The sequence below is a fragment of the Pinus tabuliformis genome, chromosome 8 (assembly GCF_031772625.1).
Source record: "Pinus tabuliformis cultivar Carrire ecotype Pingquan chromosome 8, CPIR1, whole genome shotgun sequence".
Taxonomy (NCBI): Eukaryota; Viridiplantae; Streptophyta; class Pinopsida; order Pinales; family Pinaceae; genus Pinus; species Pinus tabuliformis.
The window spans coordinates 2,059,285,157-2,059,306,106 of record NC_142294.1 but is presented as its reverse complement, the minus strand read 5'-3'; the positions used below and the strand labels follow the sequence as shown (position 1 = coordinate 2,059,306,106).

Genomic DNA, 20,950 nt, shown 5'->3' with positions numbered 1-20,950 from the left:
TGGTGATGAGACACTTACTTGAGATCCTCACGCTTTTGTTCTCTTCTTCTTTCTTGACTGAAAATCTGATCCTCAAATGGAGGCTGAGCTGCCCTATTTATAGTGTTTCGCCCATCAATATAAGCAAACCTGAGAAAGTCCTAGGCCGACATCTCATTTGGTGTAGCTTCATTGCTCCATTTAAGGCCGACTTGTTGGAGGTTCTTGAGCTTGGTCTTGGAGGGTCTTTTGACTCTTTCAATGACTCACATACATATGTAACATGCCCAAGAAGGGTCTTTCATACATGACATTGACTCAATTGACTTTATGACTAATCCTAAGAGCTCACAATGGGAGCCTTAACTAAAAATAAAATTCATTGCTCATGAAACCCATGAGAAAAGCATTACAAAAATAATTGACAGTTTTTCCACTCTGGTTTTAGGCAACAACTTATTTCGATTGACCTATCAAAAGTATGGCAATGGTAAACCATCGGTTTGGTAATTCTATAATGACTTAGATAGTGATTGCCCTTGATTTTGACTAGCTAGTAGCAATGGTTATACTCCCATGGTGGTCGTTGCCCATTGGTCTTTATTTCTCCCTACAGATAGAGGAATATCAGATACCAATAATCTCTATAGATTTTAAGAGCGCATGACAGTACTATGATTCACCTCTGTCAAGCAATACTTCATTGCTCGAGATTTAATGCACAGGCATGATAGCTACAGGCATGATTTTCCAGGCAAGGAATATGCACGAAAATCGAGGATCCTGTCAGCATTTATTGCAGGCTGTCAGAGTGAGTTTTTCAAGGCAGATAGGTGCAGAGTGTAAGGGGTTGTCAGACTACATTAATTGCTGTCAGACATCAGCATCTTTTCTGAGAAATCTGGGTGTGGAAATCAATGTTGCCTGAGCACAGATTCTGAGGCAGCCTCAGCAGAAATTTTGTGGGTCTGTTTGCATGGATTTCGAGGCAACCTGAGCAGAATTTTTAGCGTTTTTCAGCACAGATTTCAAGGCAGATTCAGGCACAAATTTTGAGACTGTCCGAGTAGAAATTTGAGGTTCTTTCAGGGACAAATTTCAAGGCTGTCTGTGCACAGAAATGAAGGATCTGCTAGGAGCAACTACAACACATTTCCAAGGAGATTTGAGCTAAGAAATCAAGGAAGTAAGTTGACTGTCTTGCCGTTATTTAATGCTGTAACCAAATTCTCTTAAGAAAAAATAAAATCTCCCTTCACTACTTTTCCCTTTGGGGTTTTCCCAGGGTCATCTTGACCAAAAACTTGTGTTCAAATTTCATGAATGTTTCTGTTATTTCGCAGCAAATGTGAAAAACAGAGTAAATCGCTTGTGTTTCCTTTTGAGATTTAAATCAAGATTTATATCAACTTCTAATCATGATAGGAATGGCATTAAACTAGATATGAAAACCAAACTTGAAACCGGAGGGATTTACACTAAGTTGCACTGAAACGGATACAGACACGGGTTTTAAACGGATACAAACACGGGGTTTGAAACGGATACGGAAAATATTCAAACAATCTGGATACGATACGGCAGGAAAAGGTACATATCATATGATTCAACATGTTCATGATTCAACATATCATCAAGTTTCTGTTTCAAATTTCAATCATCAAGTTATCAACATGACAAGTTACAACATCATCACCAAAATTAATAATGCATACTACATAGTACAAAGTATAAAATGAACTATGACTAGCATTCTACTATCATTATTCATAATTCATATCATTGTTCAGAAGTTTAAAAGTTAAAACACCATCATAAATTACATTTACATATCATCAAATATTCCTTCATTCCTGTCACTAAGAAGTTCCACGTCCTCTCCAGAAATGGGAACATTGCTGCCATGTCCACTTGAAAATCCACCTATTGGTGACTCCGCATCAAACAAAGTCATATGAGACATGGCATTCAATGTCATATCCAAGTCAGGCAACTCTGGTTCCACATCCCATGATTTGGTGGGCCCAAATTTGTATTCATCTCTCATGTGTGACAGAAGGCGAAGGTTTGAATGAACATGCTAGTTCCTCAGCCTTCTTAGAGCCCAATCTTTTTCGCTTCACTAAATGGATGAAGCCGTATGTACTCCAGTTCCTTTCTGCCAAAGAGGAACTAACAACCTGTGACAAGATCATGATGGCCAATTTTTGAATATGTAGAAGTACCCCACCATAGTAGTTCCACCAATCAATTGGACTTAATCTGGTCTTGTCCTGCATACAATCAATATCAAAACCCCAACCCTCTGATCCCACAAAATAAGAAAACTCTGCACGAATCCGAAGCCCAATTTCGGGATCTACAAAAATCTTTCTAAAAGCATTTTTAAACCCTTCTACGACTTCTGGGTCTCTGCTTGGTGCGGTTCTTTCTGGATCACTTATAGCAACTCTGCAGCATAATATTTTGGATTCACTGCATAGGCCAAAAGGTGCAATGAAGTGGTCATCTTGTTCCACCTTTTGGTCAATATATCTTTTATTTCTCTGTAAAAGAATTCATTTGAGTTATTCTCCTTGGCATTTATAACCAACCTTATCTTCTCTATCATGGAATCATTGCCCTCATACACCTCTCCCAAATTAGGCATATCTGTGTCAATCACACGGAGCAAATCCACAATTGGCTTAGTAAATGCCAAGAGGTACTCCACCCTATTCCACCATTCATCATCAACAACCAACCGTTTCACTGCTTGTGCTCTATCAGATTGGGATTGCCTCCATTGATTCCAAAGAAAACTGCATACCATTGATTGTAATGCATCTTTCACCTGCATAAGCCTTGTTAAGTCTATGATGTGAGACGCAAATCGAATCTCGGCAACCTGCAGGTGCCGAATTACCAATGTTTCAAATTTCAACAAATTAAAAATCATAATTTGATTGAATACCTATTATGATTCACGAATCATGACATTTGAGAATCCAATTTAGATATTTGAATTTAGAGCCAGAAATTAGAATTTATGAAATAAACTTTAAAGTATAGGTACCTTAAGGAGCTCCAACTTCGCAAATTCCCTGTAGATGCCTTCGTACATGTGGTGGTTTGTAATAAAGGCTTGAATTTATTTTGCCTCTTCAAAAATAACTCGAATCCACTCAATTTGTTTCCCCATCTTGCTCAACATGAGGTTCAATGAGTGTACAGCACAAGGGGTCCAAAAGATGTGTTGATATTTGCCTTCAATAATTAGGTCTGCTGCATAATTTGATAGAATACCTATTATGATTCACGAATCATGACATTTGAGAATCCAATTTAGATATTTGAATTTAGAGCCAGAAATTAGAATTTATGAAATAAACTTTAAAGTATAGGTACCTTAAGGAGCTCCAACTTCGCAAATTCCCTGTAGATGCCTTCGTATATGTGGTGGTTTGTAATAAAGGCTTGAATTTATTTTGCCTCTTCAAAAATAACTCGAATCCACTCAATTTGTTTCCCCATCTTGCTCAACATGAGGTTCAATGAATGTACAGCACAATGGGTCCAAAAGATGTGTTGATATTTGCCTTCAATAATTAGGTCTGCTGCTCTACACACCGTTGCATTGTCGGTTATTACCTAGACAACAACTTTTGGCCCCACCAATTCAATTTCTTCAATCAAGATGTCAGCAGTGAATTGAGAATCTTTCATTTGCCCCACACAATCCACTGCCTTCAAAAACATTGCCCCCTTTGGGTTCTGAGCAATCACATTGATCAAAGGCCTATTTCTTTGATCTTTCCATCCATTAAAAATGATGGACACCCCTAAAATGCGCCATGAATTACGAATGGGACTTAATTTAGCCTACAAATCTAACTTTTCAGCACTCAACATTGTGGTGTGTACCTTCTAATATCCAGGGCTCTTGAACCCTCTTGGGGCTTCATTCACTGTTTGTATCATCTTTGCCTAGTAAGGAGATCGCACAAGGTTAAAGGGAAGACCATTTGCATAAATGCATTGACCTATAGTTGCATTTCTTATCTCTCAAGCATCATTATTAAAACTTCTTTCAAGCGGGGTCCCAATTAGACCGCTTTGAACAAGCATTTCTATGAGAATGACTTTGTTGGGTGTTTTAAATGGGAGGCAAGTTTTGCCTCATTTGCTTTAGCATCTACCTCGCCTTGTACATATTTTCAGCTTCACATAGGCACAGGAATCGAGGAAAAGTGGGCACGGTTTTCAAGGAGTTTTGGGCTAAAGAGATAAGTTGTATTTTGTTGTTTTGTTTTGTCTACAAATTTAGTTTCCTTGAACTTGAAAGATAAATAAATTTGAAGAGCTCTCTAACGGGTTTTCCCCAGAGAAGATTGAAGAGATTTTGTCTGGGTCTAAGTTGACCAAAAAGCTATGTATTTTAATGTGCGTTGTTGGTCTGTTTATGTCCATATTTATTTTCAGCATGTGTTGACAGTCCATGTATTGATAGTCCATGTGTTTTAATCTAAAAATTTCATTTCCAGAATTCTATATGTTGAATGTATGTTTATGGGAAAGGGCATTTAACTGAATGTGAGTGATAAGGTGAAATTAAAACTGGGATGGAATTGCAAGAAACTTTTTAGTCATCAAATTTCATCAAGGTATCAGAGCTACAGGTTGAAAATTGCAGATTTAACAGCAGACAGTGGTTTAGACAACAAACTAAATTTTTGGACAGCGAACTGATATTTTGGGACAGCAAGGTGAAATTTCACACAGAGTGAACTTTTGGGACAATAAGGTGTGCTGGAAAGTTCATTTCTCCATTTTCTTGGTTTTGTAAATTTTAGACCGCAGTTATGGCCATGTTCTTAAGGATCGAGGACAGACAGGATGGAATATCCAACTATGTCATTTGGAAGGACAGAATTCAAACAGTGTTTCAGGAGGCAACAGTTTGGGACATAGTGCGGCAAGTGGTTCTACCTCCTACTACTGCAGATGAACTTGTTGAATTCACAATAATGCAAAGGAAAAATAGGATTTTGATGCACAGTCTGAAGGATCATGTGGTTCCTCAGGTGAGAGGAAACACATATGCATATCAAATGTGGACAGCTCTAACCACTCTCTATTAGAGTACCAATGAGAGTAGGAAGATGGTACTCAAAGAACAATTGAGGAAACATCAGGATGACAAAGGCTGAAAGTGTAGTTCATTATCTTAGCAGGGTCAAACATGTACATGATGATTTCACTGTTATTGGTGAGGAAGTTGCACCCACAAAGTTAGTCAAGATAGTTGTAGCGGGACTTTCTAAGTCTTGGGAGGTCTTTGGAGACGTTGTTACCTCTAGGGAGAATCCTTCCCAATTGGGACAAATTCTGGGATGATTGTGTGTAGCATGAGATACGGAAGACTCGCATTGGTGGGGTGAAGATAGCAAATGAGGAGGATGTAGCCTTGACAGCCAAGGGGAAGAACAAAGGGAAGGCCAAGAAAGGAGCCTCATCAGATAGGGCTAAGGGAAAAGAGAAGAAGAAGAAGAAAGATACAGATATGTCCAAAGTCAAATGTTGGGCATGTCAAAAGATGGGACATTATGTTGCTACATGCCCTGAGAGGAAGAACAAGGGGAAGAAGGGTATTGCAACATCAACAAAGGTAGAGCAGTTTGCTTCACAATTTGAACAGGACTTTGCATTTATTATTTCTACATCTAGTAGGAGTACATCATCCGATGTGTGGTACATAGATACTGGGGCTTCCCGCCATATGACAGGTGCGCGAAAGGTCAGTTTGCTTCGCAGTTTGACCAGGACATTGCATTTATTATTTCTACATCTAGTAGCATTACATCATCCAATGTGTGCTACATAGACAGTGGGGCTTCCCGCCATATGACAGGTGCACAAGAGTTCTTTTCAGAGCTTGCAGAGAGGACACTTGATATTGAGATTGTACTAGAAGATGACCGCACTATGAGAGTTGTTGGTGTGGGGACTGTGACCTTTGAGAGGGAGTCTTTGCCTCCTTTGAAGGTCATGGATGTTTTGTATGTTCTCAGGATGAATAAGAACTTGATTTCAGTGTCTACTATGGAGGAGAAAGGGTTTGACATCACTTTCTCAAGAGGGCAGGTATTGATGCATCCTAAGCGAGCTTCCATCACTTCGGCCAAAGTGATTAAAGTCCGCTCTGGGAAACTATACAGGTTCAATTTTCAGTCGACAGGAGCATTGGTGAGTAGCACATCTGGTAGCACTCACACTAGTACCACCAGCAGTAGAAACTTGTGCGTGTTATGGCACCGGAGGATGGCGCATATGCATCTTGGAGCTTTGAGAGTACTGAGGGAGATCACTACTGGAGTTCCTGATTTCAATGTCGAGCATTATGAGGTCTGCAGAGGGTGTGATTTGGGCAAGTACACCAAGTTACCATTCCCAACGAGCGACAACAAATCTACAGGTATACTATACTTGATTCATACTGATGGTAGTGGTCGTATGTCTCATGTGTCTTTGGGTGGTTATGAGTATTATGTTATACTCATTGACGACTACTCTAGGAGGACTTGGATATATTTCCTGAAGACCAAGGGTGAGGTCTTCAGTTGCTTTAAAGAGTTCAAAGCTCTTGTGGAAAAGCAGACAGGTAGGAAGATTCGGGTCTTGAGGTCAGAAAATGGTGGTGAGTACACCGATGGTGGGTTTCCCGACTTCTGTGCATAGGAGGGCATTAGGAGAGAGTTCACGATTCCTTACAACCACCAACAGAATGGGGTGTCTGAAAGGAAGAACAGAGCTATTGTTGGGGCTGCTAGAGCGATGATTCATGATCAAGGGTTGCCTTTGTTTTTGTGGGTTGAGGCCTACAATATTGTTGTTTATTTCAGAACAAGAGTCCTAACAGAGTATTGGGGAATATGACTCCGAAGGAGGCTTTCACTGGAGAGAAGCCTCGTGTGGGACATCTTCGTATCTTTGGATGTCTCACATATTCTTATATCCCGAAGGAGCAAAGGACAAAGTTGGAACCTATGGGAGAGAAGGGTATCTTTATGGGTTACAACGAGACTTCGAAGGCCTATCGGATCTTCATTCCTTCTAAACGGAGAGTGGTGATTAGGAGGGATGTGAAGTTCGAGGAGGAGAGGGCATATCGAAGATCACGGGAGTATGCCGAGAGAGAGTCATGGACTTCTCCTCAACAGGGAGGTCAAGAACAGGGAGCAAGAGCTCAGTGTTTTGGATCGATTGGTACAGGAGGTACTTCACTTCCAGTGACATTTGGGGCACCAGTGGCGAGTTCACCGAGCACTTCTTTAGGGAGTCCACTGGTACAAAGTTCACATGGCACTTCAGCTGACACAGGCCCAGGTGCCAGTACAAGTTCTTCGAGGACAAGTGTTGGTACAGGCACACCAGGGTTAGTTGGAAGACCTTCAAGTTCACCAGACTGGGGGGCAAAGGATGAGGTTCCCTATGGGGAAGCTTCTTTAGGGAAGAGGAGGCCCAAATGGCTTCAAGACACCTTGAAGGATGCGAAGTCCATTGGTCCTCTTCGGAGTCCATTGGTCCTTCGAAGAGGGTGAATAAGGAGAGTGTGCCACGTGAGCGGTTTTGCAGTTATGTAGCCAAGGCTACCAGCATTGTTGACTTTGAGCTTACTAGCTATGAGGAGGCTACCAAACAGGAGGTATGGAGAGAGGCTATGGTGGAGTATGCCTCTATCACTAAGAACAATGTTTGGGAAGTGGTGCCTAGGCCTGATGGCCAGTCAGTTGTGACTTCCAGGTGGCTCTACAAGATCAAGCATGTTGCGGATGGCAGCATTGAGAAGTTCAAGGCGAGGTTTGTGGCTAGAGGGTTCTCACCAATGTTTTAAAACTCCGACTCGGCCGAGGGTCGACTCCGACTCAGTATCGACTCAGCCGGCTCGATTTCAATGACCCGGTCGTTGTAAAAAATACATTAAATATTTATTTTTTATAAAAACACATAATTTTAAAGATTTTCATTCATGTTTCCAAACACACAGCATTAGAATATAGATAGAAGACAACATATGATCAAAGTAGGCTCATGAATATATCCATTATATCAAAATGGCACCCAGTGCACTGTCCAATACATACACGATGTTGATATAGAGATCAAAACAACAACACATAACCAAGGAGGCTATAAATGGCCTCTACAACAAAAGTCTGTGACCACTACTACTGGCAACTGCTAGAGTTGCCAACATCATCTGGCTCAGTGTTACTTGGGAGCGGGAGCGAAGGTGGGGAGCGAGAGCGAAAACGGGAGTGGGAGCGACATTTTCAGAAGCTCCTAGTTTTGGAGCGAATCCCGAAGGAGTTCGACAACCAATGTGACTAACATTAAGGTACATAGAGGGATTGATGCTCTTGATTAAATACGAGTTCCATACCCTAATACATGACAAAATTCAATGGAAACATTGCAATCCTCCAATCCTGAAATCCTGAAAAACTGATAAGTCTGCTGGATTTTGAATGAAATCTAAAATTCTACTTTCTCCATATGAAATCCAATGAAGCCGGAACCACTCTCAAACATCCTGAGTGATTTCATAGTAATGTTAAAAATTTAAGTAAAAGGATGAAAATGAAGATTAAGGAGAATGTCACTTTTACTTTAAGAATTTAACATTACCATGAAATTTGAATAGCATATCAATACTAGGAGAGGGGAATGGACCCCAAATAGCACTTAACCAATTTAGAAAACACCTTGGAGTCCCCAACAATCAGCTAAATGTTAAAAAGTTAAAAAAAAATAGAAAAATCCATGTTTTTTTGGGTGACTGGCCGGATTTAATGACTCGGACGAGTTGGCCGAGTCATGGCTGACTCGGCCTCCCGAATCGTTTCCTCCACCGAGTCATATTTCTGGGCAATGAAACGGATCAACTCGGTCGTTTCCGTTTCGAATCAGCCGAATTTTAAAACTATGGTTCTCACAGATAGAGGGAGTCGACTATGATAAGACCTTTGCTCCCGTAGCTCGGTACAGGAGGTATGGAGAGAGGCTATGGTGGAGGCGTATGCCTCTATCACTAGAACAATGTTTGGGAAGTGGTGCCTAGGCCTAAGGGCCAGTCAGTTGTGACTTCCAGGTGGCTCTACAAGATCAAGCATGTTACGAATGGAAACATTGAGAAGTTCAGGGCAAGGTTTGTGGCTAGAGGGTTCTCACAGATAGAGGGAGTCGACTAGGATAAGACCTTTGCTCCCGTAGCTCGGTACACTTCTTTCCAGTCCCTTATTTCTATTGTTGTAGAAATGGGTTGGCAGATCCATCAGATGGATGTGAAAACCACATTTCTAAACAGAGTTATAGAGGAGGAGGTGTATGTTGAGCAGCCACAGGGCTTTGAGGTACTTGGGCGGGAGACCCGTGTATGTCGATTGAGGCGAGCACTCTACGAACTTAAGCAAGCTCTGAGAGCTTAGTATTCGAGGATTAATACTTACTTGCAGCAAATGGGTTTCGTGAAGAGTGATGCAGATCCAAACCTATACTACATCATTGTAGGAGATAATCTGCTCATTCTTGTGTTGTATGTTGATGACTTGTTCATTACTAGAGCAGACAAACTGATTAGTCATTGCACCGAGGATCTTGCTATGGAGTTCAAGATGAAGGACATTGGGTTGATGCATTACTTATTACTTTTTGGGCCTTGACATGTGGCAGGAGGAGGGGCATATCTTTCTGGGGCAAGGGCAGTATGTGGTGGATGTGTTGAGCAGATTTCACATGGCAAACTATAGACCCATGTCTACACATATGATCACCAACTAGAAGAAGCTTCATGCTTCAGATTCTAATTTTGTGGATCGCACATTGTATAGGCAGCTTATTGGGTCCTTGATGTATCTGCTCAACGCTGGGTCAGATATATGCTTTGCAGTGAACACACTTAGCCAGTTCATGGTTGAGCCCAGGAGGGTGCACTGGGTAGCTGCAAAGCCCATTCTTCGCTACATGCAAGGGGTTGTTGATTATGGTCTGGACTATAGGCGGGGAGATGGAGTGAGGTTGGCAGGTTATACAGATTAGGATTGGGCAGGTTGTGCTTCTAATAGGAAAAGCACTTCAGGGTGTTGCTTCGGATTGGGTTCAGCAGTTGTGTCGTGGTTCAGTCTAAAGCAAAAGTCAATTGCTTTGAGCTCTTCTGACGCTGAGTATATGGCTACTAGCTAGGCTAGTTGTGAGGCCATTTGGCTTAGCAAGTTGTTGTATGGCCTATTTGATTAGGAGTTGAGACCGACAGTTATTCACTGTGATAATTAGAGTTGCATTAAACTCACGGAGAATCTAGTATTTCATGACAAGTCAAAACACATTGACATCAAATATCATTTGATTAGGGACAATGTTCATAAGGGGGTGGTGAAGTTGGAGTATATATCAACAGATGAGCAGGCAATCGATGTTCTCATGAAGTCCTTGTCAAGAGGCAAGCATGTCCATTTCAAGGATAGGATGGGTGTGGGGAGAAACACTTTCCTCGGTAAGAGGGAGTGTTGATTTTTTATGTACCTTGGAGAAGCAGTTTCCCATGGGTTAGTCTCTACCTAGGGAAAAGTGTCCAAAATAATTATTTTCCTAAGTGTGACTTTATAAAGTGAAAGTGACTTTATAAGTAGTAAAGTCAATGTTAAATTATAAAGTGAAAAGTGACTTTAAACATAAAGTAAAATGTGGGTACTTTATTTAATGGGTGAGTTAAAAAATTGAAAGTGAGAATTAAATGCACATTTATTCTCAACCCTTGATCTAAATGAATCTGAGCCATTAGATCTTAGGGTTGCCCAAAAGTCATTTAAGGAAACAAAAGGAGGAAAAGAAAAGAGAGAGTAATTCATTTTTCATGAGCAGAATGGAGAAAGGAGGGTGAGAGCTGAAGAAAATTTTGAAGGAAAAATTTGTTGCAGCAAGCTGAAGGAGTGATTTCTGGGCAAAGTTGGGCACGGAAATCAAGGCATAGAAGACATTAGAAGGCACTGGACAAACAACATTTAATGTTGTGAGTTGCACACCATTCAAGAGAAGTTTTTGATATATATATTCAACATTTAATGTTGTGAGTTGCACACCATTCGAGAGAAGTTTTTGATACATATATACAACATTTAATGTTGTGAGTTTCACACCATTCGAGAGAAGTTTTTGATAGATATATATAATGGTGTGCAACTCACAACATTAAATGTTGTATATATATATCAAAAACTTCTCTCGAATGGTGTGCAACTCACAACATTATGTCCATACAATACAGTCTTTATCCATACAATACATATTTTCAGCTTCAAGTGGATACGAAAATCGAGGCAAAGTGGGCACAATTTTCAAGGAGTTTTGGAATGAACAGATGAGTTGTATTTTGTTGTTTTGTTCTCTGCAAATGTACTTTTCCTAAACTTGAAAGATAAATAAACTTGAAGAGCTCTCTAACAGGGTTTCCCTAGAGAAGATTGAAGGGGTTTTGCATGGGTCTAAGTTGACCAAAAATCTTTGTGTATTTTTATGTGTTGCTGGTTTACTTATGTCCATATTTATATTTAGCATGTGTTGATAGTCCCATGTGTTTTAATCTGAAAATTTCATTTCCATAATTCTATATGTTGAATGTATGTTTATGGGAAAGGGCATTTAACTGAATGGGAGTGATGAGGTGAAATTCAAACCGGGTTGGGATTGTAGGAAACTTTTAGTCATCAAATTTCCATACATTTTCAATGTCATTAAAGGTGAGCAGTTTTACTTGTGATACTAGATACATATATTTGGTATTTGGGACTCGGAGAGACCTTAAACACATAAGACATTATCTCCTTGACCCACTCCTACATTTATTTGTTTTACACCTCCTTGATCTCCAACCACCTCCACAAAAGAGAGAACTCAAGCTCGATCTCCACCTTTCACAGACTAGGAGAAATTGACCTACCTCACACTCAAGCATAGAGATTAAAGATATTTTTTGTAGCTCTTGAAACAAATTCATCCTCCACTTTCTCTTTCAAAAATTCTTCACTAGAAAACAAAAAGCACAATGATCAACCCATTTCAAGTACTGAGTGGATTGTCAGAGATACTTTAACATAGTTGAGAAGGAAGCCAACAAAAACAAACCTTGAAAGCAATGGGCTCGTACACATGGTCCAATAGTCAAAATGGATTGGCTAGTACTAAATCACAGTGGGCAAGGTCTACACAAATTCGTTTGCAATCACTTTCACAAGCAAAACTCAAAGGTTCACATGGATAGAGAACTCAATCATAGGGTTATACCATGGACCTATATGTAGCACCACGATATCGAAAAGGAGTTGCCCCTCCATCTAATTTACCATACAAGATTAACATCTAACTTTTGGAGTTAGACATGTGATTAAAACAAGAATGTGGAACTACTTTTCTTGCCTCAAGTGTAGATGTCAACGAGATCGGCGAATTTCAAAGATAAATTTTGAAATTTGTCGAGCTTCAAACAATTTCAAATAAGTTAGCTGAAGTTCATCAAACTTCAAGGTAAACTTCAAAGAAAATTCCAATTGGAAGTTAATTTCTATTAAATTCATTTAAATTTGACTGAAAATCATTAAAATGCTTGGAGGTAATTGTTTCATGGGATTCAACTTTTTTTAAAACAAAATCCTAATTCCCAACCCCATGTGTTTCATTCTTTGATTGTGTTCATTGTTTCTTGTCCACCACATTCCATTTTATTTGTCAACTTCAATATTTCCTCTCCCAACGCACAGTTTTGAGTCCATAGAATCCACATACGATGTTCAATGGTAATCATTCCCCTTGTATTCTAAATCATAATTAATCAAAAAGCCACATAACTACCAAAATTTACCCACGTAGACCTTGAAATGTGCTTTTGTTGGTTACAACAGTTTTAATGGTATAAGATTGTGACATATTTAAAACTAAAAACAACTAATTCTAGTTTGCTTACTACTGCATCCATTGTAAATTTCTCATTATTATATAGGAAGCCTTTATAAAATTGTGTGTTTCATAGAAAGTTAATTGCACACAAACCATTAAGATAAAACATGCATGAGCTTGCCTTTGTAATAATATGTTTTACATTATTACTAATAGCATAACAATCTACATAACTTTTGTAGATTGTTATGAAGATGGATACTTAATTTAGAAGTCAATTTAAAATCCAGTGGGTCATACAAAAACTAAGTTATTTCAACCTAGGTATTGTAAATGAGAATTCCTCCTCTAACCATTTAAATTAAACACCACTAACAAAGCAAGACTAGTGCTTACTTTTTAAAATATATGTTTAAAAATTAATGTTGGCATGCAATTCTCATTTTTTTCAAGTGTTTAATGAGCATATTGAATTTTATTGCCTATAAATTTTAATTTAAAATTTTGATAGTTTTTCAAACTTAATCTTGAGCTTACCACTTAATTTTGTATTGTCATTTTTTTGTCAAACGTTGAGCTCAACGATCTCAAACATGAACATGAACCAAGGGACTTAGAGAGTAGGTTGAATCTTATGGTGGGAAGTTGTTATCCAAACAACAACAAGCCTTGTTAATGTTGAATTTTCTACAATATGCACAACAGAAACCAATCTTCTAATATAATCACTACTACCTAATGATCTTCGAACAATTGATCTCATGCCACTTATATCATTGAGCAATACACAAAAAATATCAACAGTAAATGCACCGAAAATAGTAAAGATCATAAAGACACAACCATGCAGAATAGAGACAATGTTTTTACCCTAGGAAGCCCAAACTTGAGAGAAAACCCCGCAACTTTTCTTAGGAGAAATTATTCTTCAGCAAGGTTTATAAATCAATAATTTGCCTATAAATTTGTGCCAATACCCAAGTCAAAATAACAGACAAATTTGGTCAAACCCTAGCACATCAAGGTTGGTCAAACTATCCAAAATAATTAGAAGTGAATGTTGGTCAAACTCCAAAAATCTACAGCCGAACCAACTTGGTCAATCTTGGACCTGTGGTCAACTCTGCAGTCAAATTCAACCTCCTGCACCTCAATCAACTGCGGTCAAAATCAGCCCAAAAAAGACTTCCTGGAGCTCAGTCAAACGTGGTCAAATGCCCTCCTGCAACTTAGTCAAACTTTAGTCAACTCAGCCTCTTTCTATCACATGTGCGGTTGATCTAGGAGAGAGATGTGATGAATGAATTGAGCACAATAAAGTGTGACACCATGTATATATATTGATCGAATGGGTGTGAATTTGCTTAAGGGACACACCCTTTCATGGTAGGGTTGACTTGTCCTTTTGAACATACATGATGCTCCAAAATAAAATAAAAATAAAATTATGTAATTTCTCAAAGGTTGACTTGGAGATTTCCTTTAGCAAGGCAGGAATACCTCCTAAAGCTACACAAAAAATCAACACTCCCTCTTAGCAAGGGTGGTATTCTCCTTGGCCACAACAAAGTTCCCCTTTGACATATTTCCCCTTAGCTAAACTTTCTTCCCCACAAGAAAAGTTCATGAGCTTACTATGTTGATGCATATCTATAGACAACTCCATCCTTGAGTAGGCAATGTAACTCCTCACATGCATATGTCTATAGATTACTCCATTCTAGAGTAGGCAATGTGAGTATCCTAGGCCATTCACCCTTGGCAAAATCAGCAAGGCCCAACCAAGTCCTTTTGGCTTCTCAGGTGAATTTCATCTATCTCTTGTAGTCAAATCAACATGAGCCAGCCAAGTCCTTTTGGCTTCTCAAAAGAAGATCATCTATCTCCTCTAGTCAAATCATCATGACCCAACCAATTTCTTCTGGCTTATCAGGAAAAGGTTTGCCCTTGGACCATTCACCCCTAACCAAATCAGCATGGCCTAGCCAAAGTCCTTTATGGATTTTTAGGTGAATTACAGCAATCTCCTTTGGTCAAATCAGCATGACCCAACCAAATTCCTTTATGGCTTCTCAGGAGAAGATCCGTCCAATTTGCAATTGACCTAGGCCATTCACCTCTGGTAAAATAACACAACCAAGTCCTTCAAGCTTATCAAGTGAATGTATCCATCTCCCTTGGTCAAATCAAGAGATGGTCTAACCGATCCTGCAAAGACATCAATACTCCCTCTCAATGAGGGAGACATTCTAGGTCACATCAAGCTTGTCCCTGAAGTATACAAACTTCGCTCTAGACAAAGGCTTCATAAGAATGCTCGTAATCTGCTCGTCTGTGGGCATGCATTCGAGCTTAATTGTTGTTAGATTTCCTTAAAACCTAGTAAATTGATTTGCAATTTCTAAGTGTCTGAGGAAGATCTCATCAAGTCTCTGCTACACCTCCAATCCCAAAAAATAATGCATCAGGCCAAGATCCTTCATCTCAAATTCTGAGGTCAACTCCCCCTGACATTGAAGCAGGCCTTCTTGTGGTAATCCTATTTTCTCCCTCTATCACGGAAGCAAATCCTCCTGCCACCTTTGCTCTCTCTGTCACATAAGCAAGTCCTTCTATTGTCTGACATGGTCCCTTCAAAGAAGGTATACTGCTCCTAGAGAACTTTTGTCACTGAGCATTTTGACAATCTCAACCCATGACATCCTCTTAGAAGGTTGCCCCTTCCACTCTACCTGACTGTCTTCTCTTTCAGAACTGGAAGCTCTTCTGGTCATCTAGAATGAACCTAGATGTCCTAACAATCTATATCCTCCCTCTCGAACACCAATCACTCCTGCTGAGTCGATGCTCAAGCCTTTAGGTCAGACAAGAACCTGACCATCTGACAACTTGAGCAAAAAAATCTCCTCGTAGTCCACTCCCTCTTTCTAGGAGAACCTTCTTGCCACAACTTTGCTTAGTACTTCTCGATGTTGCCGTCTACTGCATGAATCATAGCATTGGCAGTCTCCACAATGTACCTATTCTTCCTTTCTGCAAACTTCATTCAGGAGGCCATAGAAGAAAAATCATAACCAAGCAAAAATACAAGGACAAGAGGCTAACCAAAAAATAATAATAATAATAATTAAGGGAGAAAAATATGAAGTACTTATCTCTTGGTTAAGCTAGAAACTATTGAGGATTGTCAACTCCCTCTCTGAAAGATCTGTAAGAGAAACTTGGAAACCTGCCATGTGCCTAGAGGCACAACTGCCCACAAACATTAGTGGTAGTAGATCCTAAAGGAAATATTCCTTTGACTTCTTCTGAGGTGGACGCTCATCCTCAGCCTTAACATTAGGTGCTGATCTCAAGTGAAGCAAAATTTTTATCTCAGCGGCCAATCACTTTGGACATTAGGGTTAGGGATTTAAATAATGTAAAGTTATAAAAGCAAAGCTAGGGAGATGGGAAAGGCACTACAGCAGCACAAGATTGAGAGAGCCATCTTAGTCAGCAGTGGGCTGGGTCCAAGGGAGTGCCGAGAGGTTGGGATCCAGATCTGCGGAGATCAAGCACCGATCTAGGGCAGATCTAGGTTTATTTTGTATTCTGTATTTTCTCAGTTGGACTATTATACTGGGACAGGAGCCCAAGTAAGTTTGGACTATTAATGAAAACCTTTGATTGGGAAGAATCTGTGCGTCATTTTATGAGATAGGTTATTTATTTTTGCTTCTGCTGAATGTTAAGAACCTGGCTGTGTAAGTTATTCAGTAGATCCTGCATCTGCTAAGTTAATAATTTACCAGTGCTAGGTTTTAACGGAAATTAACATAAACTAAGTGCAATCTGCAATTTTAACCTCTCCGCTAAGATTCATTAAGAGGAAGTAGGAAAATAACACTGTTCTCTATGCTTGAATGACCGAATATAGATAGCTGTGATAAATAGTCAAGGCCAATGGTGTTCAGAATCCAGATATACACCATACAGCACCCCTAACTTTGTTTGCAAGCTGAGTTTATATACTCTCATTTAGAGCTCAATTAATGTTCAGCACTTGCTAAGCATAACTCTGGGATATTTGGTTGTTGCAGAGGGATTACACAATCAAACAGGTAATTGAGTATCTTCCCACTCAGAAGACAAGCAAGCAATAAAACAACCCTTTACACACAGTCAACACTCCTAATTCCATTTTATCAGCTGGATGCATATACAAATAACACAACATCAGTTTGAGTATTCTAACCCAGTGCTCCAATCAACACTTAATTAAACACTTTAAGAAGTATATGTCCAGGCCCCATACAAACAACACCATACTATATGGTTACTGCATAGCTGAAGTATGTCTCAGTTTTGTGATAAGAATGCTCAACACTCAATCAAATAATTTGTTAACTGTTACATAGAAATCCACAGTATTGAAGCATTGCCTCATATCAGCAAAGTCAATCTAATATTCTTCTATGTCAGCATTAGTCATGATATTCTAACAGAAAGCACCTTCACATATTCTTCTATGTCGGGCATACAAAATGATTTTCGCAACATTGGTTAAAAGATAAGCTCCAACACCTATTCAATATATGGTGGTTGATGCTGAGTACATCATTCTCTTCGCTAACCCTCTTCATTGGAAAGTGACCATTTTGGGGGATGAATGGATTATCAGAAAGTATGGCAACATATGGAACACCATAAGACTGGCATGAATTTCCCTTTTGTGGAAGAAAAATGTCATACAACTGTAAATGATTATTCTTTCTCCTCGCATCTGGGTAAGACCACAACTTTTGGATCTGAGTGAGCAGAAAGAGTATAGCTTTTAGATCAGCATTCGCTATCCAGCATTCATCAAGAATAGGCCTTTTCAGAAAGGATGTGGACACTCTTGAGATTGGGGCCAAGGCGCATAGTCCGGAACTACTTGCTGATAAAAGTAGTAGTAGCCTGTGTAAACACAGCTTTGCAAAATAATGTATGCTTCATGATGTACTCTTTGTTGTTCAGTAATAGAATATGATAGGAAATAAAATGAAAACGAAATTATAATAATGTCCATTAGTAACAAAAGTAGGTCAATGGTACTTGAATAACAGCAATTAATAACATAAATAAGAGTGCCTACAGCATCTCCAGATAAAAGGAACAAGGAAAGACCAAAATCAAAACCTGATACCAGAACGCTAAATACTATATAAATTAATAGAGACAATTTCTGAACAAAATAGAAAGAAAGGTGATAATCAGAAAGAACGAAAAGAAAATCACAAACCCAGAATACTAATGACATATATATTATATCCCCTCCACGGAGAAGGCAGGAGAAACACCCTCAAAGCAGATATATAGATATCAGTGTATCCATGCTTCAGGATTTTGCAAAAAGAATGACAAATGATGCACAATTGTGATATCTCTTATCATGACATCTGCAATGTAAGGTGAGATGGATAATGAAGGAAACTATACCTGCCATACATCTGACAAAAAAGCTTCATGTCACAAGAATGAAAAGAAAATCACAAACCCAGAATACTAATGACATATATATTATATCCCCTCCACGGAGAAGGCAGGAGAGACACCCTCAAAGCAGCTATATAGATATCAGTGTAACATTGCTTCAGGGTTTTGCAAAAAGAATGACAAATGATGCATAATTGTGATATCTCTTGTCATGACATCTGCAATGTAAAGTGAGATGGATAATGAAGGAAACTATACCTGCCGTACATCTGACAAAAAAGCTTCATGTGATACCCCATAAGCTCCGGCAGCTAATCTCAAATCAATATTTCGAAAATCCAAAGGACGAGAAACCATAGCAGGAGAACCAAGTATTCCTTCCTCATTATTATCATTTGGATTTTTAAGTGCTACTCCCAACAAATTGCAGAATACCTTTGATTCATCTGCAGCAAGAGCACGCCGTAGAACAACTCGACACTGTTTCATAACAATCTCAGGTTTTGGAGCTATATTCCTCACTTTTTTCACTTTACGAGGCCTTTGTTCTGGTTCTTCATTAGAGAATTTTGCCAAGATGGACAGAACAGCTTTCTGCACTCAAGAAAAACAACAGAGTTTCTTATTAAGAAGATTTCCCACATTTTTATCCATGGAAGGGTGTGAGAGACATTCAATGAAACCTAAATGTAAACACTAAACTGGAACCATATGCATTAACTATATTAAAAGTCAAACTATTAGAGATCTGTTACTTGATCTCTTTGCAACAGGAAATGACTATGCTAACATATTCCCAAAAAATGGACATGCACAAGAATCTGCTTAAGATGCACTAATAGTAAAAAAATTGCATAGATATTGAAAAATATTGAATTCATTCAAACAAGTATATAGATATTGAAAAATATTGAATTCATTCAAACATTCTACGAAGCTATAAAGTAGGTGAACACTGATCTAAGCATTTACATGTAGGAAGTCAGGATTTATCTTAGCTCTCCAAAGTTCAACTAGAAACGTAAGGCTATTCCATGTTACCAGAATTTCCATTGATACAATAGGATTAAGGATTTGGTCCCACCTAATGCAATCTCCATAATTTTGTCACCATGAAGGAAACTATTTCACTGGGATCCTTTTGGAAACTTTTTTTAATTTTTGAATTACCTAATTTGTTCTTCATTTAATTTTTTTTAATTTTTTAATTCATTAATTTGGTCATTGACTAACTTATTATGTTGTATATTGATTTTTACATGTCAATATACAACATAATAAGACACTCTATCATGATGCAGGTTATGGTAAAATGTCATAGTAATTGGTCCACATTTACGCCACAAAAGGACAATCAGGTCAGTGAAAGCATAGTTGTGTTATAGAATGTTCCAACGAGGCAGCCATTGACAACAGATTGTGCCACTATGGCTCTTAAGTTAGGCTGTGTTCACACACCAAAATATATGTAAATGGTGTCTCACCTCATGGTAGGTGACTGACATTTAATAGATAAGACTACTTTATTAATGTCCAACAAATGGCCACAAAAGTAGGTCAATGTGACCGCCGAGCACATAGATGTTGATACAAAGTGGGAACACAAAACCAGCTCCTAAATAAAGCAATAAACAGGCTAACAGCATGTAAGGGAAATTTAAAAAGCTAGTAGAGTCAAAACAAGCTTGCTGAGACTCAAGTAGTCCACTTCTTAGGTATCATCTAGCAGGTAAAAGAAGAATTGAATCTGTTTGAAAATGATAGGAGTAGGAAACTGGGCATAGACTGCTGAACTATGATTTTATATTTCACTTAAAGGCAAGGAGTTCAAATGCACCAGTAACAGTAAATGTGTAATTTATGCTAGGCACAGATAGATATGGCATGATTAAGAAAAGAAATAAATGATAGTTGTGTGTATCAAACAAAAACACGAGATCAATGTCCTGTAGTCAAAACTGCATCACAATATTTTAAAGCTCAAAAATAAGTGGTCCTCACTCAGGCTTACTTTGCATTTGAACTCATAGACAACCTTGAGCCAGCATACCATCAGAAGATATTAAAGTTCATATTTTGAATTATACACTGTAACTAGGTTACAAACACAACATCGTACTTCTATCTGTAGTCACAGCATTACAATATTTAGAGCATAAATATTTGATCCATACTCAGGCTTGCTTTCTAATTCAAAATACCCAACACACAGATAATAGCCTCGAGCCAAACATACTGTAAGGACAGATTTTTCAATTCATACTTTGAATCCAACACTGAAATAAGGGAATGATAAGAGGTAATCACAAGCTGAACAGTTGACCAACATATCTACCAGATAAGTGTCATGCTCAAGTACATAATGTTGCTAGAATATTGCGTGCATCTGACAGCTTTGCAGCAAGTAAGAGAAGAGGCTACATAAAAATTGGAAACCCCCACTAACATATAGTATAATAGAAATTGTACGATTTCATTGCTCCTGTTGGCCTACCAGAGATGCACATACTAATCTTCATTCCACGAGAACTCTAGGGCACAAAGGAGAAATTCTGAAAAGTCAATGTCAATCAGGATCTAGACA

General features: G+C 38.8%; 1 protein-coding gene across 1 annotated transcript in view; it reads right to left on the bottom strand.

The window, feature by feature from the left end:
• Nucleotides 1–20,950, bottom strand: part of MBD9 (methyl-CPG-binding domain 9) — a 225,822-nt gene that overhangs the window by 131,110 nt on the left and 73,762 nt on the right. The window contains exon 7 of the mRNA XM_089374975.1: nucleotides 18,625–18,960. Within this exon, the coding sequence (XP_089231101.1) occupies nucleotides 18,625–18,960 (336 nt within the window). The remainder of the gene's footprint in view (nucleotides 1–18,624; nucleotides 18,961–20,950) is intronic.